The sequence below is a fragment of the Erithacus rubecula genome (genome assembly GCF_903797595.1).
Source record: "Erithacus rubecula genome assembly, chromosome: 3".
NCBI classification, from domain to species: domain Eukaryota; kingdom Metazoa; phylum Chordata; class Aves; order Passeriformes; family Muscicapidae; genus Erithacus; species Erithacus rubecula.
Window position 1 is genome coordinate 28,264,079 of NC_136689.1, and position 25,645 is coordinate 28,289,723.

Sequence of the window (25,645 nt, forward strand, 5' to 3'; positions counted from 1 at the left end):
TTAGAAAGAATTTTCCATCACAAATACCACACACAAATAACTCATCTCTAAACTCAGGATGACATATTTTCCTTTCTATTTTTAAAGTAGGAAGCTAATTGGGGTGTGGGGAACTATCTTATTTATACTTACACAGATTCATCTAAATGATTTCAATCCCAAGGTGAAATGGATTTCTGAAATACAAAATCTGTATAATTATGTCCTGGATGATGTGATTGAGGTGAAAAGCCTCTGGTTCATGTATCTTGTCATCTTCATGCTTCGTTACACACAACAGCATTTGATCTCTTGTGACTGCTACCTACATCTAAAATAAAGGAGTACAATATTGTTTCTTCAGATGTGTACTTAATATGCACTTGAAAAAAAAAAAGGAAAATATAAAATATTACAGAATTGGCATTTTATTTAGACTATTTAAATGCCCGGAAATTGGGGTCAAATTCATAGCTTGTGCCAAATGTGCCTAACAGAATTTATAAAGCAGAACATAAAGAATTTTCACAAGTTCCTTGAATGTTCTCTGCATCTCCTAAAGCTCTTGTTGAAATTGTTCTCATTCAAAAATGAAACCTTTAGGAGTCCATTAACATTTTACAAGAAGCAGTGAAAGGCACACAACTAATCTCCCATTATAGGTTTGGGGTGGGGTTTTTTTTGTTTGTTGATTTTTTGTGGAGTTTTTGTTTTTTTGTTGTTTGTTTTTTCTCTAGGCAAGAAGTAAGGGAAAAGCTACTGAAATATCATTAATTACTGTAGTACCTAATGCCAAAACCACCCTCTTAAACTGGACTCCAGCCTCTAAAATGACTAAAATGCAGTTGTTCTGCAATTATATGAGAGTAAAGTTTAAGGTTTTTAATAATCCTAACTGAACAGCAGTGGCAGTGATTGAAAAACTGATAGGTATTTCCCTGAAAGGTGTCATTTGTTTTCTGTGCAAAGAGTCTTAGATGAACTTACAGGCATGTGAATCAGGCTGACAATATATAGAGAAGACATACTAGTGGGTCTGCTTGACAATGTTTTGAAATGAGTAAAATCTAAAAGCTAAATATGGCATATGTCTCCACTAAAATAGACAAAGCATGGACAGAAATTGTGTATGAAAGGCAAAAGGGAAGCATTTTAAGAGACTAAACTTTATTTTATTGGAATAGTAAAAACTTCATTAACCATGAGTTGTGCTTCATTTAGTCTTGATAGTACCAGATGAGACTTGGAAAGAAAGAAAAGAGCTTTCCTTGGTTGCCTTTTGGTACCTAGGAAAGGCCTTATTTACTCTTCATTATGATACTAATTCTAATCTTCCATGTGCTGAAGATCTCAAAGAATTTTCAGTGAAATCTGAACTACTGAAATTCAAAAACTAAAGGCAGACACAAACATTGATACTTTTGTCCATATTGGTTGAATTTCCCAATTCTGAAAGGCAGCTCTTGCTGGAGTGTCACCTTCAGCAGGAAGCTCAGGCAGCACATCTGAGGGGCTTGGCCAGAGGAGGTGTGAACTACTCCTCAGCTTGCTGGTCATGGTTAGGCCCTGCTGAATTAGAATATGACAATAGGTTTGTCCTTAAGTTACTGAAGTAAATTCACTCAAAGTGAATAATGAAGATAAATTAATAGCTATGTTCAATTTAATTAAATAATTAGATTACATTTAGATTTACTATGCATTAATCAGTTTGTACACGCATGACACATTTCCTTTGTTGACTGGGCAATCTTATTTAAGATCTGAAAATACACATATTTTTACCTTTCCTTTTGTGCTCTGGACTCTAATTTGCTTTACAAATTGTTAAAAGGATTATAATGACAACACTAAAACCTTGACTGTGCTATGCTTTAACTTCTATTGAAATTAAAGCTATACTAAACTAAATTTTAATTTACACTTTAAAAAAAAATCTTAGTTTCAACAAACTTCTTGTTTTGGAAGTTGCAACAAAAAAGGATACTTAAGGATATATACAGTAACTGAAATTACATACAATTTGTTCTACTGAGATTTAAGACAAAACCCAGAACAAACTGGCAAAAAAACTACACAGACCTGTTTCAGATCTACCTTCTACCTGAGAAGAACTCAGAGGTTCTTCTTTTTGCTTTACTACATGTTTTCTCTTAGCACATAACCAGAGTTAATTAGTAGCTTGTATACCTTTATCTTGCAAAATCTGAGAGTGCATCCAAAAGCTCTACTGTAAACCAGTAAAGCAAGTGCTCTGCATCAATCAGTTACATTTTCAAATATTTCATTTCAGAAAAAGTTGTTTCAGCAGCATTTTTTTGTAGTTGGATGCTAAGAAAGACTATTACAACACTCATTGAAGAGAGAAATCAGAATACAACTTACAGTTAGAATTATTTTTCAAATGCTGTAATTCTATGTTCTGTGTCAGAGAGAAATATTTCATTTTTCTCTGCAAAGAATTACATTATCAGTTTCATGGTTGTTTCACCACAATACAATTTACTAAGGCTGGAATAGGTATAAAGGCAAGTATACAAGCAAAGACTTTGGAAAATCAGAACATATTATTTGTTTTCCTCACCTTGGTTAAAGTAAAAATTTACCTAAAATAAACTTTTGTAAAGTCCTTTAAAGTAGATATATGCTGTTAAAACAACATAATCTTCAGCAACAAAAATCTATTTGAGATCTGTTGACAAAGAAAAGCTTTACATTAATAAAACAGTTTTAGAGGAAAATCCTCCTAGAGTTACTCAGCTGCTAAAAAAAGAGCTTAATTTAAAAACAATGAATGAGTAAATATGGGTATTAATTTTGGCCTCAGAAAATCCTTTTATCCATCATATTTTTGCGTATCACCAAAAGTATGTAAGGAATCAGATTATTGTTTTCATCCTTGGCCAAGTACTGCAATCCTAAAAACATGCATTGAAGAACTTTTGTATTCTTAGAAAAACTATCTATGGTAAAAGGTAGTACTATCTCCAAGTGTAACACTTAATCTTCATCATTAAGTAAAGATGGGCAGAATGGGGAAGTCATGCTTCAAACAACACTACAGTTGTGAAGCAGGTAATATTCAGTTTTCAAGCACATCAACAGTTCTTCTCAGAGGTCTCTAAAAGTATTTGATGAGGTTCTTTCAATGCTGTCTCACCTCGGACTGCCATTTCTCCTTCCCTGGACTCAAGCTGTAATGAAAAATAATGAGATTATAAATCCATGTCACCATTCAGTTTTGGTTTATTTTTAAGCAAATAAATTGTACAGTTACTGTATTAAATATACAAAATTACTAAACTTTGCTGTTTGCTCCTGCCACTCTGATCATTCTACTACTTTTCAATAATTTTCAGCCAGCAGCCAAGCCCCATGCAGCCACCCACTCACTATGCCTCACAAACATTGGGATCAGGGAGAGAATCAGAAGTGCAAAACCCAAAAAACTCACAGGTTGAGATAAAGACATTTAATAGGGAAAGCAAAAGTTGTGCAGACAAGCAGAGCAGAACAAATAATTAATTCACTGCTGCCCATGGGCAGGCAGGTGTTCAGCCATCCCAGGAGGGCAGGGCCCCATCACATCCAACAGTTGCTTGGGAAGACAAACACCATCACCCCAAGTGTACCCCCTTGCTCATTTTTCCCCCCACTTTATAAAGAGCATGATGTCACATAATCTGGAATATCCCTTTGGGATATTTCCAGATGGGGGTCACCTGTCCTGGCTGTGTGGCATGGCAGTACAAAAAACAGAAAAGGCCTTGGCTCTGTACAAATTCTGCTCAGCAGTAACAAAAACATCTCAAAAACATCAACCATATGTTCATCACAAATTCAAAACACAGCCCCACACCAGTCACTATGAAGAAAATTAACTCTACCCCAGCTGAGACCAGCAGAGTGTCTGGAAATATCCCTTTTCTTGGAAATATCCCATATCAGACAGTAACCAGAGTACATCCAAGTATCACACAGAAAATCATACAAAGAAGATTCTAATTTGCACAGATTTTTTTTATATGCATTACAGCTCTGCATTCCAAGCATGTTTTGAGATATGCTAAATGCAAGAACTCAACTATACTCACCCCAGAGTAATCTAGGTCTCAATTAACATTCAGGAGACATTCTAGAATTCTGGTTATTTCACACATGACCTAATTGGACAGACTAAGTCTTTGTTATTTTGACTGTAGTACTTTCCATTTCTCTTTGTCTCTGCCTTTTCTTGTCTTTGTGAAATGAAAAGGAGCATTTCCCAGATCAGTGGTACTGCAGAAAAGCAGGGATTTATTAGACTAGATGAATAGGAATACAAAAACGGAATAGAAGGAACATCATTATTAGGGCACAATAAAACTAGGAATGTTAGTAGTAACAATGGAGTGAAATAGAATGCCTAGTCAGAATACACTACTGTTTTTACTGGCATCCTAAAGATTCAGCCTGCAGTGGAAATCTGTTGAAGAGATCTTCCTTATGTTCTTGTGTCATTTATACTGATTTATGGTATAATCCCAGAGTATGAAATATGCACCATAGCGTCTTTGAAATCTAAATTCCTCCTAAAAAGGGTCAAACTCAAACTTTGCTCCCAAGCAGATGAATTTAATGCAGCTTCTTGTCAGTAAATCAGGGAAATCTCAAAAGTGAGACTGCTAAGTGCATAATGGAAGCCAGCAGGGATTTCCTACAATGTTTGCAGTGATTTTTCACAGATTTCAATGTGTCACTGCACTTTGTCTCCTTCATCAGCCTCTGAGTTGCATGTAGTGTTGCATGGCTTTAGTTTGTGGTTTGCTGAGATTAAGCTTTAGAGCTCTGCAATTATTTACCTGAAAGGTACCCTTTGCACTCAGAAAGACAAGTTAAAGCCATCTGACCAAGTGACATTATTTCTTTGAACCTGACACTTCAGTGATTCAGTCATGTCTATAAGAATCTCAATTCCCTAATTTAAGCATAAAAATGGAAATATTTGGCCATTTTACCATAAGTATTAGTGATATTTATTTGCTGTGAAAACACTTGTGGAATTACTGCTAAACGAGTTAATAAAACAGTAGGAATTCACGTTCTTGTTGTCGTGGCTGAAACCTCTGCAATTCTCATTCTGATTTTATTGTTATTGCTGATCACATGAAGCTACAAGGCAAAAAACATTCAAAGAGATTTATTTTTTTTGTAACAAAAGACTTTCGACATCTATGCTATCACTAATTTTCTTTCATCACTCCAGCAATTGGGGCTCTTGCTCTTCTTAGTTAAGGGACACATCATTCCAAGTGCTTTTGTCTTCATTATCAGCCACAAGAAAAAAAATCAGATAAAATAAAAATCCTTCATGGAAGTGTTACAATAAATTACAAACATGAATACTCATTAAAATCCTACTTCTGTCTTCTCCAGGCAGAGTCACCTCCATCTTACACTACCCCTTTCTTTGGGTATTAGGTTTTCTCCCTTCAAAACTCAAAGCTCAGTGTTTCATGCCTCATCACAGCCACGTTTGCTTTTAGAGGCTAATTGTCAATATTTACATGATGTGACCAGTGCTGGCCCATGAACCTGCAGGAAGGATAACTGCTGCTCTCCTTCCCCCTTTGTCTGAATCAGCAGATCACCAAAGGACTGCTGAGCTCTTAGACCCTCTAACATCCTTGGTGACACAGGAATCAAATAAAGGCATGGAAACTTCTGGAGCCAGCACAACCATTTACTGGTTTTATTTTGTTGAGGAGGTTTTGTGGATTTGTTGGCTGGCTAGTTGAGGTCTTTTACTTCAAATATGGTATGTTGGACAGTTTGAGACTGTGGATATGTGTTATAATGAAAAAAGTGCTCTTCCCCAGTCAAAATTGTTAGTTTACAGACATCCTTTCACAGCTTCAGCATGTAAGGCTCTGTAAATTTAGACCAGTAACTATATAGAATGAACATTGGTTTATCTGCACCAAACACACACCTTTCTGCTCTTCTAGCACTGATTTTGCTTGTGAGAAAACTGGGAAAGTAATAATTTCTTGTAATTAATTTCCTGGCTTCTGGAGTTAAATCAATAAAATAACCTACAATCTTTTTATTCAAATTGGCAGACATGAGAAATGAAGGCTAACAAGTTTCTGTGCTCTGAAAATTACTCATTGACTCAATGTGTGAAGGGAAGAAGATCTGGTACATGTGGCACACTTTGGTGACAGTAACATAATATGCACTGTGTCACACGTGACACTGTTAAACCAATTCTCAAAGGAGACCTGAATCCCACTTGCACTAAAATTACAGGAAGGAAAAGCACCTTTTGAATTTAATTCCACTGCAGAGGGTCATGTTTTATTGCAATATTTTGTAAGAGATTATTAACAAGCTGTGTGCTGTAATGAATAGTTGATTTTGTGTGCTTAGAAAGAAGGAAGTGTAACAGCAACCACAGTGTGAAAACAGATCATACTTGACCTCATCTACAAAGGAAAACAAATTTAACACAAACTGCTGAAATATAGGTTTCTGCAAGTCAAAAAGCCATGTTCAATGGTTTGAGTTCCCTTTTGGATATGACAAGTCATTACCAAATAATGAATGTGCCTCTTGCACTACACTGGTTCAAAAGAGTAAATCTGTAATTTTGAATGTTTGTACAATTCTACTTATGTGAACTAATTTGAAAAGTTTCACAACGGTGCTATACCAAAAAAACTGAAATTTAACTCAAACCTATAGATAGAAAGACTTATTCTCTCAATTTTCATTTAGAATTCCCAGGACTTCCACCCCAAAGGCATATTCTTTGTGCAAAGGAATAGGCTCATAGTTCTGTGAACTTCATATTGATGTTCATGATGGATACAGCACTGGTGCCTAACCTTTCCATAGGGATAAGCTATTCAGTTCATAAAGGAGACACTCACAAACCCTATGCCTCTACTTTACTTGTCAGATACCATTAAATGTGTGTCAGTCATATGACTGGAAATACTGGTGTATCCCATGTTTAATGTGTATGGAAGCACAGGGCACTAGGACTGGTGTGTAACACGAAAGGCTGTGCATTCTGTGACAAGACCTCACCAAAATATTCTTTCACTCCCCACACTTTGATAATTCACAGACTGTGGCAAAAGCAAGGTATGGGCTGCCAGAACCCCTCATGTTGCCTGCAGTTTGCTACCTGCCTGTACCTGGAGAGCAAGTAGTGAGCTAAAAGCTCCTATTTTTATCATAAAATGGCAGAACAGGCATCCATATGCTGGAGGAGTAAATGGTATAATCTGAATAAGTAATATTTATTATATCCCTGGATTCTTTTTTGTCTCCAAAAAGCACTGACATGCTGTTATTCTTAATGTGACAAGATGGCTACAGAAATTCAAGTTACTGCTGTAGGCAAACCAATATATAACATGCAGAGCTTTGCTAGAGGTTGCAAATGTGATACAGCCTGATGGTGTTAACTGCTGCAGCTGCATTAGTAATAGCAGAAACCTGAAGACCTGCATCTGGCTTGAATCTGGTGTTACAGCAAAAGGCAGGAGACTACCTGAGAAAAAATGAAAACATGGTAAAGACATGATATAAATGGTTGAGTCAACAGCATAGCCATTGTGCAGCAAGATATCAGGTAAATTGTGTCAAACAGTAGCTTGGTGGTTTTGCAAGGACAGAGACCACATATTTATTAGTTAAAAAAGAAAATGCTTCAGTGCTTATCTAGGCTCTGAGGTTTTTAAGCACAACAAGATGCAAGTGCTGTATTGGCAGTTTTTAGGAATCAGGTCTCTCTCCCCATATTTCTAGTCAAGTTTTCACTCCCTGAACTCCTTGTTTCCATGGACTAGATAAAAGATTACACTGCCTGATATCAAAGATCACGGAATATCCTGAGTTGGAAGGGACCCACAAGGATCATCAAACCCCTGGCCCTGCACAGGGCACACCAAGAGTCACACCATGTGCCTGAGAGCGTTGTCCAAACACCTCTTGAACTCTGTCAGCCTTGGTGCTGTGACCACTTCCCTGTGGAGCCTGTTCCAGTGCCCAACCACCCCCTGGGTTTTGCTAATATCAAGCCTACACCTTCCTTGACACAGCCTCACTGACAGCATCATGGAGAGGCATTTCCAGCTTCCTCCAGGAGCGCTTTCTCTCACCACTCCATCTCTACCCTCCACTTACCAAAGGCACTTCCCACCCTCCAGAGGCGGCGTGTGCGCAACCCCTCGGGGTCTCCGGGGTAGAACAGGTACAAGGACCCGAGGCGGGCAGCAGGACCCGCAGCGCTCGCAGCCCCCGCGCCCCTCACAGCGGCGATCCCGGTCCCGCTGCGCTCCCTCAGCCTGCGGCGTTGGGAGGCGGCCGGGACAAGCCCGCGGCGGGCAGGAGGCAGCCGGAGCGCCGCGGGCACCCCGCCGCCGCCATTTCCTCGCCCGCCCGGGGGCACGGCCAGCCCCGGTCCCCGCCCCGCAGCCCAGCGATGGGTCCCGCCCAGCGCACGGCTCTGTTACGAGAGCGGCTGCGCTCCTCCTCCTTCTCCTCCTCTTCCTCCTCTCTGCCCCGCCGCCGGGATGCCGAAGCTAAGCAAGGAGGCCAAGCAGCGGCTACAGCAGCTCTTCAAGGGCGGCCAGTTCGCCATCCGCTGGGGCTTCATCCCCGTAGTGCTCTATCTCGGTCAGTGCCCGGCGGGGACTCGCGGGGGCCCTCGGCGGCCATTGCCGATGCCGGGTGTGGGGCGGCGGGCTCCCATGGCCGCTGTCCGCCCCCGGCCCGAGCGGAGCTGCCGGGGAGCGGCGGGGCCGAGGGAAGGGCCGCGGGCCCAGGGCCGCCCCGCCGCGCTGCCCCGCCGCCATCGCCGCGCATGTGCGGAGGGAGGGCGGGGTTGCCCTTGGAGAACCGAGACTGGGAGGTTACTGTTGGGTTTTTTATTTGTGTATTTGTTTGGTTTTTTTTTTCCCCTGTGTTTGTGAAGAAGAAGTATGCGATTCTCGTACTCTACTCGGCCCTAGCGAGGAGTATATGGAGCACTCCTGTCTGGAATGTTGTGTCGAGTTCTGGGCTCCTCAGTACAGGAAAGACGAGGAGCTGCTGGAGAGGCTCCAGCACAGGCCACGAAGATGATTAAGAGACTGAAGCATCTCAATTATGAGGCGAGATTGCGGGTGCTGGGCCAGTTTAGTCCAGAGAAGAGAAGGCTGGAAAGGGATCTCATTAAAACATAAAAATACCTTAAAGGCAGGTGCTGGGAGATTGGAGCCAGATTCTTTCGTGGTGCCCAGCTACAGGATGGGGAGCAATGGCCATAAACTAACACGAGAAGTTTCACCTCAACGTGAGGAAGAAATTCTTTGCGTTGAGGGTGGCGGAGCACTGGAACGGGCTAGACCATGGAGTCTCCCTATCTGGAGACATTCCAAACCCCCACGTTCCTGTGCCACCTGCTCTGGGTGACACTGCCTTGGCAGAGGGATCTCCAGAGTCCCTTCCACCCCTAACAATTTTGGGATTCTGTAATAATGACTTGTTTGCCCCTTTTCCTCCTTGGAGGCCGGTCCCATGTGAGGATTCCCTCTGAGGAATGAGCAGAGCACCAAAGGAGCCAAACAGTAAATGGGACTGTGATTTTACTCAGTGTCAGTGAGTGCCTGCTGTAGTAGTCAAGACTGTGCTGGGACTGCTGCTCTATAGCACTGGGGGCATTGCCAGCCTCTGGCTGAGATTGAATTTCCAGCAACAGGAGTACAGGTTACACTCTCTCTCCCACCAAAAATGGTGTGGATCCTGTTTCCAAGCCACAGTGGAATGTTAAGGGTGGGCCTTGATGTTGTGCTTGGTGCCCAGGATATATTGTGTTTGCTCCTGTGGTCAGGCTGGCCAGGCATCACTACCACATGGTAGTTCTGCTGAGTTAGAGCTGTATGCCATCAGCTGTCCTTGTTGAAGAGCTTGACCCACTTAGAACAGGCACATGTGCCACAGGCCTGACACTTTTGTTCACTTCTTTTATGACGGGGGGGCCCAGGAAGACTGATCCCTGCAATTTATTTGGCTTACTTTCTGTCTAAACTGTTGGGGAAAGCACTAAACCAGGCAGACATCTTTGCACTGAATGCAAACATAAGTAGGGCTGGGAGCTTGATATGTTTCCAGTCAAATCTGAGAAGTTGTTTTGATTATTTGAAGGGAATGTTGTGCCTGGTTTGAAGTGCTTTGATTGTTTATAGATTACAACCAGGAAAATGTTGGTCTTTTCAGCTGTCACAGAAATGTTTTAACAACAACTACAAGCAAAAGAAGTCACTTCAAAAACCATAGAAAAAAATAATTAGCTTTATTAGGTCTGAATTGCATTTCCTGTTTTAGTTTATCAATGATTTTAAATTAATAAGTTTTGGATGGGAACTTCAGCAGTTTTTTTTATGACCTAATTTGTTGTTGAAGTTTTGTTTTGATTTTACTTCCATGACAGTATCTGTGGATGTGGGAAAAATGCTCCTTTTTCTTAGTGACATCAGAGTGTCACATTAGTGACACTAATGAGTTACATTAGTGACATTAAATAAGTTACTTCAAATTGTATAAAGCAACCTTACTGTATTTAGAGTACTAACACCAGTGTTATGTATCAGGGAGAAATTTAAGCTGTAGTAGTTTAGGTTCACATCTCCAGAAAATAGGTGTGCTGTACCACGTTGGCACTACTTTCTTATAAATTTATCTGCAGTAATGAAAGTGTAAGCAGGTGAGAAGGGGAAGTGCAGATGCCACCTTGATTGACATGGACACTTGGAGGTCACATATACCCAAAGTCTTGGAAGAAACTCTTCTCTACTGGGTTTACTTTTGAGTCTGGGAGGGAAGATGTGACCCATGTGTATATAAAATACATGCTGAAATGAACATAGACAAGGAAATGGTCAGAAAACTTGAGCCTGTAACTTCCTCTGTAAGGCTTTCTAGGTCGGGGAATGTGCAGTTATAGGTAATTGGTGGGGTTTTGTTGTATTTTTAAAAACTTGCTTTGAAGTGGCTGCCCTGGTTTTAAGTCAGTAAATTAGACCCATGCAGTTTTGTTAAACCTGGTTTACTTAGTTCAAAATACTGGGGGTTTAGTTCAAAATACTGGGGGTGAGGGGAAGAGCCAGAAACATTCACACACACAGAGTGTGACTGCAGTTCGTGAATTTCTAAGCTGTGTTGCTGGACAGTATGGCAGCCAAAGAAATCAGGTCAGGATGTCTAATAATCTCAAATAATTCAATGTTATCTTCAAAGAGCTTTTCCAGTGCCTGTGTAGTTAATGGAAGTTTTTCCATTCACCTTTGTGGCCTGTGTTTTAGGCAATATGACATTAATTATTTATTTTCTCTAAACGAGGGAAATAATATGTATTCCATGAAGCATTCACTTCTAGATAGCCAGTGTAGTGTTGAAAAGTGCCTGAATGGCATGATTCTGTTTCAAGACTTTTATTTTACAGTCCAAAGAGCAAAGATAATTCATATACTAAACCTTCAGTTGCTTCCCTAGCATACATATACTTTAGTCATTGGTATATTTGAGTCACTGGGGACTGAGGATGAACTCTTTGTGTTAACTTTGATTTCATTTTCCTGGGTGTTAGAAAACATCTTGCTTGTTTGTTTGCAAGCTTTAGTAGTATGTAGCTTTTCCCAACAAGTGCCAATCAAGAAGATTTGAGGTTTAATTGATTTAACATTTAGCATTCTGTCATGCTAAATGGAGTGAACTGTTACTGAAATACTGCTTTTGTGTGTCAGATGTCACTGGAGAATTGTCTGTTAGGCTCAAGGTGCTCCCTCTGCACCAGTTTTAGGTGTCTTTGTTGGCAGAGCCTGCTAGGTTGCTATCTGAGCAACATTTAAAATCTGTGAGTTTGTGTGTGTAAAAGTACATATGTCTTGGTATCTGGGATAGATCACTTCCTTCATCTCACACAGTTAGTTGACTGAGTTTTAAGTTAGGTAAAGATGCAGGTAAGACTTTTATAAAAAGAAAAGTGTACACTGGTGTTTATTTTCTTTGCTTTCTAACCCTCGTAAAAACATGCAGTTTTTATTCAGGTTAGTGCACAGCTTTGTGAATCACAATTCTGTGTTCAGTAGTTTTCTTTTTTATTGTTATTTAATGGGCTGGAATAACTTTATAGAGATTTAACTGTGCAGGAGTCTGCACATACTTGTTTATTTATATATATGTATATAATGTATGTTTCACTATAGGTTTTAAAAGAGGTGCAGATCCTGGGATGCCTGAGCCAACTATCTGGAGGTATGTAATGGTTCCAAATGTACATACAAATCTAATGCAGATACTGGTTTGTCTGTTACCTCTTGCCAGCAACAGTTGTGAATGATGCCTCCATCCTTTGTTTTTAATTGTTGTGGTTCTTGTTTCTTTGGAAATTCAAATGTCAAGTCAGCAAAGTTCTAGTTCTTGGGAAGATCTTTCTCTTAATCTTGCATAGTTTTTAAGATACAGAACTTCCTGTGTCTATTGCATGACAGCTTCCCTTCTAATCTGTTGTAGAGCCTAGTTTGCGCAAGTTTCTGCACTGAAGAATAACTTCTCAGCCTTCTAGCACAAATTTAAACCAAAACCCAGTCTCCTCCTGCCTTTGCAAATGAGGGAATAACACTGCATAAAAGGTGCATGAAATAAAGGGCTATATCCTTCAGTATTAGTCATGTCATGAAGCAAAGTGTGTTTGGCTCAGGTTGCTTCTTTTTTGTGGGACTCTGTTATGCTGCAATGTTGTGGCATTAGTAATGCTTAAGTTCTAGTGGCATTTAAGTTTTATTGAAGGGCTTCCTTTTAACTAATTAAAGTTTTGGAGAAATTGGTTCTTCTGTTTTTCAAGAAATGCCTTTGATTGCTGTGCAGGACCAGGTATTCCTAAACAAATAATTGATGGACTGTATTGTTTTTAAAGTCATAGATTAACTCTTCTGGCTTTACATAGTTACAGTGTACAGAATTCCCATTTCTAGGATTCAGTAGAAACAGTAGAAAATATGGGAAAAAAGTAGTAAGATCATATTACAATTTCAGTGGAATCCTCTGTTGTCTTGACAACCAAATTGCTTGCAGTTGTTTGCTTGCTGGCAGTGTTTTAATGTTTAGCTTCATTGGTGGTTTGAGACTTCTTTTTCACTCTGTATCTGTACAGTGTAAAAACTGTGTTTTGTACCAGAATATATATGTGTAGATATCACAAGCAGATGTTTGGTCTAATCTGAAACTTACAGCTGCTCATTTTTGTGAGCACATGTTGGTGCTCTATAGGCTTAAATTTTACTTTAAAAGTGACATTATTTCAGTATTTTGGGGGCTAGCGTTCATTCTGTACATTTGTAAGGCTGTTCCTCCAGACTTGTGTTTTCCAAATATCAATTTAAAGACAAGTACATGCTGCAAATCTGACTTTATTTCCTCCCTCCTCCCCTTTCAGTCTACTTTGGGGATGAAGGCAGTGGTGGTCCTGTTGTAGACGCAGCCGATGGACAGTGTCAGAAGATCCGTCCATTCCAGAGGATGAGGCCGACACTTACACCAGCTGGCTCACTCAGCTTGCTAATGACATAGGTTGTACATACAACAGAATGAAGTTTATATGGACCTAACTTATTTGCATTACGGTGTAATTAAATAAATACTGTTTGAATGGATGCATATTGTTTTTAAGTCTTTACATAAGATAATGTAGTTTATTTATTACAGAAACCCATGGTGGGGGTTTTTGTTTTGTTGTGTTTTTTCCCAAAATGTGGTGATAGTTAACTCCCATACTTATCCCTGTTAACAGTTGCCTTTTGGGTAAAGATTTCTCTTTATCTTCACAGTAACCAGAAGATCGAGCTAATATTTTCAATGCTTTAATATTCTTCAAAGATTCCTTGCCCAAATGTTGGTAAGCCTCTGTGGCTGGTTATTGTGCTGATCCACTTCGGGTTTTTTAACTCCTTCTGGATTCTTTTATCTGTGGATACAGTAAGAATTGAGGGATTGTATGCTTGTGTTTTCTAGGACAGTCAGATACTAAAAACGTATACTTTTCTGCTAAACTTTCCTTTAAATGCTATCTATGTTTTCTGGGATTTAGGATGGGGTGGGATGACACAGCAGTTGAGTACTCTGTGTGTATGTGTATAAATAGCTCTCACTGTAAGAGAAAGTTACTAATGTATAACTGAAGGAAGAAAAGAGGTACACAAAACAAGGTATGTGCTTCATTGTTGTGCTGAAGTCTTGTTCTTTGGACCATGGTGGTTCTGGTTTCAATTGATTTTCTCCTTTTAACACTGAAGTTCAAGCACTGATATGGTCACTGTTTGGTTTCTGTTAAATAGAAGCTGTTTTGGGTAGATTGCTCTCTCTCTTCCAGAACTATGCAGGGTAGTTTGTATCTCTGCAGTGATTTTTAAAATAATAATGTTTATTGGCTCCAAATTATCATTGCAATGAAGGTATTCTAGATTTTGGCATGGCTTTTTTTTTTTTTTTTTTTTTTTTAACCCCACGGATTTTTGAGGCAGTTTTTACAATAATTAAATATTTAAGAATAGGAGTTTCCTCAGTTTTTATTCTGCCATGAAAATTCATGGTAAAATGTTACTGTGTTTAAGGGCTATGATTGGAAAAATAGAGACAAATGAGCCAAGGGGGAAAAACTTGAGTTAAAAGACAAGGGTTGGAGAGAAAAAAGCAAAAATGTTTATGACAGATAATGCAAACCAGCATGTTCTTTAAAATTCCATTAATCATGATAACTCAGTCAAATGCCAGGAAATACTGGCATGGCTAATGCTGGTAGACTGCTGACAGTGGAACAGAGCAAGGACTGAATGCAGAACAGTTTCTCATGACCACCGTGTATCTTTTTGCTAGTGCCTTTTCTCTTAACAGTAATTTGAGATTAATATAACTGCTCATCTGTCTTAAATTATGAAAGAAATTAAATGTTTGATTCTTTTTCTTGACTGATCCTAATGATAATAGTAATGAAATAATCTCTTGGTACTTCATAGTGGCTTTAATCATGATTAGGAACATTTTTCTTCTGTCAAGTTTTGTGCAGTAACCTGAGATATTCAATACTAAGAGATACAGTATTCAGTGTGAAGTAACTTGTATTTCTCAATCAGATTTTGCATTTTACAAGGGTGTACAATACCCAAAATGCAGCAGTGGGTGGATGGACCTGAAAACCTGCAGAAGCATATTTCATGTGCTCTGTTGTGTGTCTAACATTTGGGGATGTGGTTTGTGGGTCATAACCACCACATGATTGCTCTGGCTGCTTTCCAGGGATGATAGTATTTGGCAAGAGGTAGAGAAATAGGGAAGTGTTTCTCTTTCATTAAAAGTTTTACAAAAGCATGCATATGTCATGCACAGGCCAGATTCTCTGACGTCTCCATGCTGAAAGTTTGTCTTAAAAATATTTGCATTTCAGGTTTTTTGCAGCTTGGAATTATTGGATAAATATTGCTTATGCAATTCTTACTTTAAGCACATTGGATAGGAAATTTTTAGTAATTCAATGCTACTGAAGTATGTTTCTGGAAAGTCATTAGCATAAAACTCTTGAATTTTCAAATTGAGGAGGAAAAAGACTTTTATAGACCTTCAAATTAGGTTAAATTGAATGCCAGTATGTAGTATAATGCTTTTTGTTTGTATGTCCAGACTTTCAGTCCTATAGTGCTCTTCCTGTAATTAAAAGGTGTGTGAAACTTCTCCTTAAATAAACATTTATATTCTTCCTGTGCTCCCATGGTGGAAAAGAAAAGGAAAAATAATAGGTATTAATCATTAAATCTTGGTAATTAATTGTAAGGTAGCAAAACCAAATTGAGATATTTGTCTTCAAGTTTAAAAATGAAGAAATCTTTGATACGGATGTTTTGAAGTTACTTTGCAGTTTTTGTCACATTTACAAAATTTGGATGTTCTTGTAAGAGCAGGTGGTTTGGGAAGTTATACATTAAGCAGATTCCTGTGAAGAATCTTAATTCCCTTAAATAAGGTCAGGAAATATGCTAATTTTAGCAAGATTGGTGGTTTTTTGGTGATTCTAGGGAGAAGAGGGCAGGTCTATGGAATGAGGTAAAAGAACTCTCTTGTTAGTCCACGCTAGGGACTTTAATTAGGTGCTGTTAATTTCAAGTGTTTTAATCTATGATTTTGCCCATTCTGTTTTTCTCCCAGTAGAACTTAAGAAAATTTAATTTTACTGTCACATGGGAGACACTTAGAAAAGAACAAATATGAGTTTTCCTGCTTGACTGTATTGATCTTTATCACTGAATCACTGCCTTCCACAGCCAAGTGCAGATTATTTTCTGTGATGGGGTTTGTGATGGAGTCCTGTGAACTCTTAGTCTTGGAATAAAGTCAGTGAGCATAGTTTACTTCAAAATGAGCTCTGACTACCACAGCTAAGGTCAGTGCTACAGTGTAGATGTGTGAAATAAAATCATTGATGCCTTCGCATGTTTGGTGGAATTGTACTGACTTTGAGGTATCCCATTGAACTTATCCCAGAGATAGGGATTGTTTGGCTTTATACTTTGTGCCTTCAAAGTGGAAGGAGGTGGAGTGTGCTTGTGGTTGCCTCAGAGTCAGGGAAATGCCACCTGTCACTGGAGCCTGTTGTACCTGGTGTCAAGTAATCGTGCAAGCCACAGTCTTGTGAGTTTGGTGGTTTTCTTGGTTTTGGTGTATGGATTATAAATCTCCTGGTAGCAGAGTAGAAAAAGAATGGTGTCATCACTAAAGGGGGGGAAAAAAGTCTGGCTTGCATTATAATTTTGTTCTTAATAATTGAATCTACACAGAAACCTATCTGTGTGCACCATAAACTCTTCAAGGCCTGGCTAGTTGTGAGGCAAAATTAAGGTGATCAGGAATTTATAACAGATTTTTAATTCTGCTACAAATTCCTGGTGTAGACATGACTGGCACAAAGTAACTACAGTATCTCATCACAGTTATAAAACAGAGGCTGTGTGGCTTTCTTTTTTCTTTAAATGAATTAATCAGCAAATCTTTTAGCTGAACTATAACATTTAAACACATAAACTGTGCAGACCAAGTCAATGTTCAGAATTTCATCACAACAGGCTCATTTTGGGGAAGTATAAAACTTGTCTTTTGCTGCTTTTTACAGCTGTCTTCCAAAATGGTTGTAGGTGACAAAGAGCTGCTTAAGATCTTGTCAACTTGCATTATGTGGTAGATGAAACAGACATTTAACATAATGGTCTTAATCAGGAAAATTGCTAAATCAAACTATATATACCCTGGATATTTTTGGAAATATTTTGTTGCAGGCTCGGAATTTAAGCTAGGATGATACTGATGATATTTGGAAATTAAAGCTCATTACATCTGTTTTCACCACAGGAGGAGAGACCACATCCTGTTAAATGTCATATGACTAATTTAATTTTTACAAATAACGACTTAATTGCAATTTCTAAATACTTTTCCATGGTGGTGTGATGCAATAGCCATTTCTTGGTTAAGCTTGTGGGTTACATACATTGTTTCTTGGTCGTGCTTATGTTATTTCAGGATTAGAGAATGGGTTTTCTCAGGAAAAGATTTTCTCAGGAAAGATTGAATCTTAGATTCAATCCACTTAATAGAAATCCAGACTGAAAAATTTCTGTAGAGTGTTTTCTGCTGACTGCCAAAGTCATTCTTGAAAATAGAGGAGGATTTGCTTAAATATGTTTAGATTACAGAAATTGGTTGATATTACTAGTAATTAATGGAGGAAGTAATACTTCAAGGTTGAAGCCTGCAGAGGTTGCATTTTTTGGAAGCAAGGGTGGGTAGATTTGGTTTTTCCCTTACCAAGAGGAGGAAAAAAATTCACTGAGAGAGATCAGAAATTGTTATCTAGTCATTTGACTTAAAAAGCAAGGACTTAATCACAAGGTTTGTGGTTATATATATGTACTTTTTTTTTTTTTTTTTTTTTTTTTGCAGTGCCTTGACCAGGAGGACTTTGATGTATACTACTGCATACTTACCTTTCCATCATTTTATCTTTTAAATTGAAATTGTAAAATATTATTAGTTACAAATAACCATCACAAAAATTGGGACAAGTTTCCCATCAAGCTAAGCCAACCTAATGGCTCTTTACTGCTGAAAAGTGATGCTGCTGCCATGCTTTACTGGAGGTGTAACTCTTCCATCTCTGCAGCATCAGCTTGGTTTTGCTAATCTCACCATCGGCTGTTAAAACAATACATGGAGGCACTAGAGATGCATGCAGTCTCATTCAAGCAGTTGTTGTTCTCTGTCAAAATTTAGTGTTTACACCAGAACTGGGTAGGGAGTAGTACTGTAGCCTGGGAAGTCTATCAGGCTGAAATGTTTTCCACTTTTTTTTTTTTTCCTTAGAAGTTTCTTACACAGTGAAGTATGGTTAAAAAAGAGAGAAATGGTACAGAGACCATGCCTTACCTCACCCCCATTTTCTATTACAGATATTAGTTTGCATTCTGTCTTTTTGGTTTTTTGGGGGGTTGTTTTGGGTGGGGTTTTTTTTCCCTCTCTTGTCAGTGTTCTGGTGTTACAGCAGCTGCTCTTTGGGATATTTTATTTCTCATCCTAAACAGTGTTTCTGAATACTGTGGGCTTCTCTTGCATACTGTATAATGTATGCATGCTTTTCAACATAGCTTTACCTTCTTCCTTCTTTGGCAATTCAAAATCAGGAGGAAGGGAGCTGGTAATCTGTGAAGTATTCCAGAATCTCACTGTGAGGTTAACTATTAAGGATGAATGGAAATGTGGGGAAAGGCTAGCTGAGATAGGCAGGGTGAGGCTGGTCCTTTACAGCAGCAACAAAAACACTGTTTTGGTGGGTAATTTCCTAATTTTTTTTAGGTAATTATTAGCAGTTCTTTTTTATTTAGGTTGTGTTAGTGGGGTTTTTGTTGTTGTTTTGGTTTTTTGAGTTTTAATTGCTCAGTGAGTTGGCTGTCAGTTAGGAAGAGCTCTCTTCAATAGAAGTGTTGAGGCATTGTTGCTGAATGTGGTTACTTCTGTCGTTCTAGGTTTTTTATGTGTTTGTGCTGATCTGCCAATTAAAATAAATGCCTCTGTGTGTTTACTAATGTGAAATAGTTTCTACACAGCAGACTTAAAGAAGATGATAAGTTGGTTCATTTGAGAGACCCTGTAACATGATCAGCAGTGTTTAGGTCTTCTCTGTTTTCATCTGAATTCCCCATTGCAAATATTTGTGTTCCAGAAGCACCAGTGAGTGTTGGTTTCAGCAAGTGGTGCTGATCCTGGGAGCAGTCCCTGAAGTTGCCATTGTGACAGGAGATTGATGGCCAGCAAGGAAGCTGCTGCATTGAAGGACCCTGAGAACTGTGGAGGAGCCAGAGGTGAAATAATGGCAGCTCAGTGCACTGTCAGGGATAACACTTTCCTCCAGGAAGGATTTGAAAGTTGACCTCCCCACCCAACAAGTAGTAATGTAGTCATCTTCTGCACCCTAAAATGTGGCAGCATTTACATATTCACTAGAATTGCAGTCAGCCTGGGGTAGCCATCAGCTGGAGGGTGCTGGTTGAAGTGTCCCTGCTTGACTGTCAGTTGCAAGGGATTTCAGCACTCCCAATTCTTACACGGTCTTTGGTGTTTCAGGAGATCAGTGTGACTTTGTTTAGATACAATGTACATGGTAACTAATGGTGATCTCAGGCAGCCACTCTTCTGGGAGAAGGCTTTTCTCTTGGTCAGTGTTCTCACATACTAGTTAGATCCACTATAGGATCCACTTTGGGTCTTACACCTATTACTGGCATAATAAAGGCCACAAAGGTCTCTAAACAAATGGTCACTAAAAGAAAATCCCTGTGAGTGTAAGAAGTGAAAAGACTGAGCCAGGCTATCCTATATTTCCTGGAGCATGTGCCAGGATAGTTAAAGTAGGATCTTTTGTGCTGTTAGAAAACCCATTCACCACAGACCTCTTTAAAGATCTTGAGATCTCCTCATTCCTTCTCCAGATGTTGCTCAACTTGAGATGACAGTTTTACCATATTGGGCAAAGCAGTGATTTGTTTTGTTTTGAGCATCTAAGATGTGAGCAGTGGGTGGACTGGTCACTGTTTTGGCATCCCCAGTGGTGGAATGCATATGTGGACAATCAGATCACTCAGAGGAAGAGGAGAGTTTGCTAGCATCCTTATCCACATTCCAAGGCATGCCTTTCATCTGCACATCTTCACCACTGTGCCAGAAGGAAAAGTGAGAGTAATTAAAAATCTACCGCTTTTGGGGACAAAGCTTGAGGGCCTTCTGCTGCCTGCATCCCCTGTGTGACTTCCTCTGTTTGGGTATATGAGGTACCTGCACAGCTACAGTGATTTGGTACTCAGGCTTAAGTCCTGGTTTTTTTGGTTTTTTTCTTCACACAGGTATTCAAGAATATGCATTCATGGTATGTGGCATGTCCATACTAGTGAAATATAAATTATAAAAGACAAATGCATGTTGCTGCATTGCTCAGCAGCAGTATGTTGATTTATATTGCTTAAGGAAATAACCTAAATTTTTTTTTTCTACTTCTTGGGGTAGGGACCATAAATGATTAACCAAACTTGGAAAATTCCCCTGGATGACAGCAATAAAACTCTTCAGGGGATAGTATTCATGTCAAAGTGGTTAATGTGGTTGTCTCACCACTTTATTTGTTTAAAAGACACTATTTGACTTGTAAGAAGATCCTTACAAACAATTTTATTGGGTGTCCCTTATTAAATATAAGGCACTTGTCCATTTGTTTCTCAGGAGTTCCTTCATATCCCATTTTAAGAATTATATGGTAATCAAGTTGTCTGTACGTATGTACGTGTGTGCTATGTAGAGAAATGGCCTTATCATACAGAGAAGTTCTTGAAAGTGCTTATTCTGATAATTGCAGGTATTAATAACTGGGTATATTAGAGTGCTTTAGTCTTGTTTAAAGTTCACAGAGGTTATACAAGCTTTTTTTAAAAATTGGTTTTTATTTGTCCTAAAAATATAAAAAAAGTCATCTCTCAAATATATAAAAAACGTAAGTTATACAAAATTTTTCTGGGTTCTGAAAATGTTTTTTTGTTAAATACACATTAAATAAGTTTATATCTGAATAGTACCATTAGAAAGGAAATAAAATACATAATTTGTTTAAATTATTTCTAAATATTGAAAATATAAATAAGAAATATTAAAAACTAATAAATATTTTAAATACAATAAATAAGTTCCTCGAAGGAAATGGGGATGTATATAGATGCAAACCATTGTTACTATTTCTAGTTCTTAAAACAGAACAACACTGTTATCTGCCACCTGACAGATTTGTAACAAAAGGATTGTGCCTGAACTAAAACATTCAGACACTGAAACTCCTGGTGTTTTTCAAATAGCGCACAGCCCTCACTGTCTTCTCCATAAATGAAGTAAAATCTCGGAGGATGAGATGGATGGTGATTTTCTCCGTCCAGGCCTTAGTGGACTTCAGCTTTGTGTGGAGAGATTCCTGGGTAGCTGCATCTGGGATGAACACTTCTTCGGGATTGATCACCTGTGAAAAAGACAATATTGGGGGGCCTTGGTTAGAGAACTGTCACTGAGCCTGTTGGAGAGCATCAGTATGTTCCCAACCTGCTGCATATCCACTCTTTCTGTGCTGCAGGCAACAGCCCTCCCTGGACCTGTGCTTCCCCCCAGCCCTGCTTCACTGGAGAGGTGTGTCAGGAATTGTGATGCTTCATACAATTGCTGTGTAGCAATCTCTGGGCTATACTGTTGGTTCTGGTTGGAAGGCAAACTCTGGCATCATCAGGCAGGCTCTGAGCAGATCAACACACCCCTCCCGTTCTCTGGCAGTCATGTAGTTGGTTAGGTAGGGAGGTGCTGATCATGGTTTGTCCTAACCTGTACTGCTCCATTCTGAATTATAATTAATTAGCTGACATTGGAGTACTCTCACATTTTGTAGCAGATTAACAGTTTCCAAAAATGTCAAACTTGTTTAGCTGCTTAATTCTTGCTTTCCAGGCATTTAGTCACATGTGAGACTTAAGTGTCACCAACTTTCACTATGTGAGAGCATAACTACAAGATGAGTAAAAGTTATTTATCTAATGAGTTACTTATCTAATTCTGACTCACAGCCCTCTGCACCCAGTACCTAAATGCCTTTGAAGAACTTCTCCCAAGCCATTGAGCTGTTTTAGATGATTTGGAGTCTAAAGTTCTAGCAAGTATGTGCTTAATCCTGTGTTTAGGATCTCTCCTACCCTTTAAAAAGTGACAAAAAAGTGCAAACCTCCTTCTGAAACATCTTTTTTTGTGCAATATAGGAGAGAAATATTCTTCCTATCCAGACCACTTGGGAGTATGTTCTGATCACACCATTTTCCTGGTATGCCCAGCACCTTGTTAACTTGTAACCTTGTACGCTGTTAAAGTCTGTGTCTGGATATCCAGGCAGGTATCATGCTGGTGGATCTGTTTAACCACAAGTGATGGATTTTGGCTTTGTTGTCCTTGCCTTAAATAGCAGATTTTTCTCTCACAAAGAAAAATTGCCAACCTGAAGATCAAGGCCTTTTCTCAAAAACTCCATAGTTTCTACAAGTGCAGGTTTTACTTTTAATTGCTGTGTTTAATTCTGCCTGTTTTGATTACCTTGGTCAAAAAAAAAAAAAAAAAAAGTCCAAAACCTCAAACCCAACCCAAAGAACCTAGTCTCTCTCAGTTATGAAACAAACTTTCTGCAAACTTGTGTATCAAGCTGGAAGCCAGTAATCAGTCGCTGTCTTATGACAGGACTATTATTCTCAGCTAACACAGTGTGAAAAAAAGCAGTTCAGCTTCCTTTCACATAAAGAATGATGGGCATAAGTAAATATGTTAGGAAAGGTATGGCAAACACACAATAGGCTTTTCACATGCTGAAAATTGCCTGGAAGGAAATAATACCCCAAGACTTCTGCAGTCCTTACCTGGGTGATTTTTAATTAGGTGATTTTTAATTAGGCAAATGGCTTCCCCACAGACAAAAAGAAGTGTTCATATTAAGGATTATTAAAATGAGCAAGAACTACAGGAATTAATTGAATTTTTGAAGTGTGATCTTTCAAAGCTCTCCAAAACCTGAAAAATGTCTATCAGAAACTAATAGCATTTTAGTTCATCAAATCATGGGAGAAATGGGTATTTTTATGAAAGAAATTTTTTTTACAAGCAAAAACTGTGTTTTTCAGTAGGGAGCTGTCTGATGTGTTGGTAGCAATATCTCAGTATACCATAAAGGTTGACTTAAATGTCTGGTTTGGAGAGTTTTAAAGAGAAATAATATTGTAAAAATACACTTGGGTTTTTTTGTTTTGCCTTTTCAATCTTTTTTTTTAATGGACTTTTAAATAAGTTGCTGATTTTTACTTCTCAGTAGGTTCCCATATTAGAAGGGGCCGAATTGAAGTTCTGCAATTGGAAACAAGCTCCTTGAGAAATCTTATTTCTATCAGCCAGTTTAATATATTTGTTCTTAAAACTGTGGTGCATGTAGTTGGTTTGGAAATTATAAGTAACAATAGAAAGTAGGAAGAAGAGTTGTTTCTTTAAGAAAAGAAAGCAAAACTTTGTAAAACCTCTGTCATAAGGGTAAGATCTGAGCACAGGGAACTATCACCTGTTTTTTCAAGGAACTGAAACATACCATCCTCTATTTCTGACTTCACATCAGTATTAAGCCATAAAAATTATCAGAGTGGATTTAAAACCAACTCACCATCCGTCTTATGGTACGTGCCAGGTGCTCTGTACTGTAGGATAGCGATTCAACATTTTGGTGTTCACTAGTAAAAGTTTCTTGTATGTATTTGAGGTATGTCTGAAATGTATAAAGCCCGCTGGAGATTTTTCTCAGGCATTTATCCTGAAATGAGAGAAAGGTGAGAAAGTCACTCAAGAGTTCAAAATGCCTTGATCTCAGTACTGTATGCAAGTTAGCAGACGATGCTTATATAGTGTGGAGGACTGGCCAGAGCCGGCACAAATCTTTAGTCAGCTTCCAGAGTTGTTTTGAGCAGGCAAAACCTGCCCCAGGTATACAGGATTAGAGCGGAAAGGAGAGCGGTTCCTTGCCTCATTGAAGCCGGCGAGCAGACACCCATCTTCCTCCGTCACCCTGGGGAGGTTGAGGTTGTTGCGGAGGAGCACTTCCACGCTGTTCTGGCAGACGGTGAACTTCTCGCACATCTGGGGAGAGACACGGAGAGGTTTGGTCGCGCCTTGTCAGGAGGCGGCGGCGGCCGGGCCGTGTGTGAGCCTGTGCGGCCATACCCACCTCGTCCCGCAGCTGTTTGGCCCGGTCGTGCAGCAGCTGCGCCAGCCGCAGGCTGTCGGGCAGCGCCGCTCTCCGCGCCGCCGCCTCGTCCAGCTCGGCCTCCCCCGAGGAGTCGGCGTGGGGCAGCGGGGCGGCGGCGGCCCGCGGCAGCAGCAGCAGCAGCAGCAGCGGCGGCGGCAGCAGCGCGGCGCGGAGCGCGGGCGGCCGGCGGCGGCCGGCGCGGGTGCAGCCGCAGTCCCGGCGAAACTTCATGCTGCGGCTTCTGCTCGGATCCTTTGGCCCCTTGTCGTCGGCGAGGCTGGCGGGGTGAGTGAGCTCCGGACATCCCTGAACGTGTATTTATTGAGGGGGCTTCGAGATTATTCATGGCCTGGGAAAATCCGGCATGAGAACACGGGGGGGTGTGTGCTCACAGAGCGCGCCCGGCTTGACGGGGCTGCTCGAGAGCCGGGATTGTGAAACGGCCGGGGGGGGTGGCCGAAGGCGGCCGGTGGAATATGAAGTAATCGCTCCGTAACTCCTTGGGGGCCGGGCTGCCCCCCGCAGCCAGCGCCGCTCACCTGCCCCGCGGCGTCCCGGCCGGCTCCAGCCGCACGGAAACTGGGAATCATACATGTATACCCACCGGGACACGCTTATCAGCCTCCGCACCTATATACACACATACTTCACATACGCTATATGCTTCCGTCTGTGTTAATACCTTAATGTGCTTTAACCTTTCATGGATTTTGTATGATGTCTGTTCATCTCTGTGTTTTAGCTATTTTTGTTATTTGTGTATATGAAACTGAACGCCTTTGTTTAGGTGCTGGGTAGTGCAAGTCGCAAATTGCCTCTTCCTGAGTGAACTACATGTAGGTAGGATTAAATAAACCAAATACTTTAAATGGACCAAAGCCAGCTCCTACGGGAGGGTGACTGCAGGAAATGCCACGAAATTCCCTGTTATCTGCTGCCTTATCTCTTTTTGCCTACCTGGTAGCTATTGCAGGAATTTTAACCTTTCAGGGAGACTCTTCACCCAGGGCAAGTGTGCCTTTTGGGATCAATCTTGCAGAATGCAGGCTGAGTCAAACTGTGTAAGGCATGCTGACATTGAACTTGTGGAATGTCTTGAACTCATTTTGGCCAAACTGCCTTTTTTTTTTTTTTTTTCCCCTTTTCTCTTTTTTCCCATTTTCAATTTTTTTTTTTTTTTTTTTTTTTTGAGTAAGAAGTTGGCAATGTTTTCTCACATAAGGAAGACTAGACTCTGCACTGGGAACTGCT

General features: G+C 39.8%; 2 protein-coding genes and 1 long non-coding RNA gene across 3 annotated transcripts; 1 reads left to right on the top strand and 2 right to left on the bottom strand.

Moving 5' to 3' along the window:
* Positions 1-389: 389 nt before the first annotated feature.
* On the bottom strand, positions 390-8,300 carry LOC306800331. The gene is made up of 4 exons (XR_013773814.1): positions 8,158-8,300; positions 7,468-7,522; positions 3,140-3,167; positions 390-1,548 (listed from the first exon to the last, which is right to left on the bottom strand). It is a non-coding gene; the product is annotated as an uncharacterized lncRNA (long non-coding RNA).
* Positions 8,301-8,418: 118 nt separating this feature from the next.
* TOMM7 (translocase of outer mitochondrial membrane 7) lies at positions 8,419-13,664 on the top strand. The gene is made up of 3 exons (XM_079302333.1): positions 8,419-8,649; positions 12,219-12,267; positions 13,448-13,664. Exons 1-3 carry the CDS (start codon positions 8,547-8,549, stop codon positions 13,461-13,463), a joined length of 168 nt encoding a protein of 55 aa, XP_079158459.1. The 5' UTR covers positions 8,419-8,546; the 3' UTR covers positions 13,464-13,664.
* A 7,164-nt stretch (positions 13,665-20,828) lies between these two features.
* IL6 (interleukin 6) lies at positions 20,829-24,832 on the bottom strand. The gene is made up of 4 exons (XM_079302334.1): positions 24,374-24,832; positions 24,172-24,285; positions 23,816-23,962; positions 20,829-21,601 (listed from the first exon to the last, which is right to left on the bottom strand). The coding sequence occupies exons 1-4, from the start codon at positions 24,623-24,625 to the stop codon at positions 21,410-21,412; spliced, it is 705 nt and encodes a 234-aa protein (XP_079158460.1). The 5' UTR covers positions 24,626-24,832; the 3' UTR covers positions 20,829-21,409.
* Between the last annotated feature and the right edge of the window lie 813 nt (positions 24,833-25,645).

Coding starts and splice junctions, on each gene's coding strand:
- TOMM7 (XM_079302333.1), top strand. CDS start 8,547: ATGCCGAAGCTAAGCAAGGAGGCCAAGCAGCGGCTACAGCAGCTCTTC. Junction 8,650..12,218: donor CCCCGTAGTGCTCTATCTCG/GTCAGTGCCCGG, acceptor GTTTCACTATAG/GTTTTAAAAGAGGTGCAGAT.
- IL6 (XM_079302334.1), bottom strand. CDS start 24,625: ATGAAGTTTCGCCGGGACTGCGGCTGCACCCGCGCCGGCCGCCGCCGG. Junction 24,286..24,373: donor CCAAACAGCTGCGGGACGAG/GTGGGTATGGCC, acceptor GTCTCTCCCCAG/ATGTGCGAGAAGTTCACCGT. Junction 23,963..24,171: donor TGCTCGCCGGCTTCAATGAG/GCAAGGAACCGC, acceptor CTCTCATTTCAG/GATAAATGCCTGAGAAAAAT.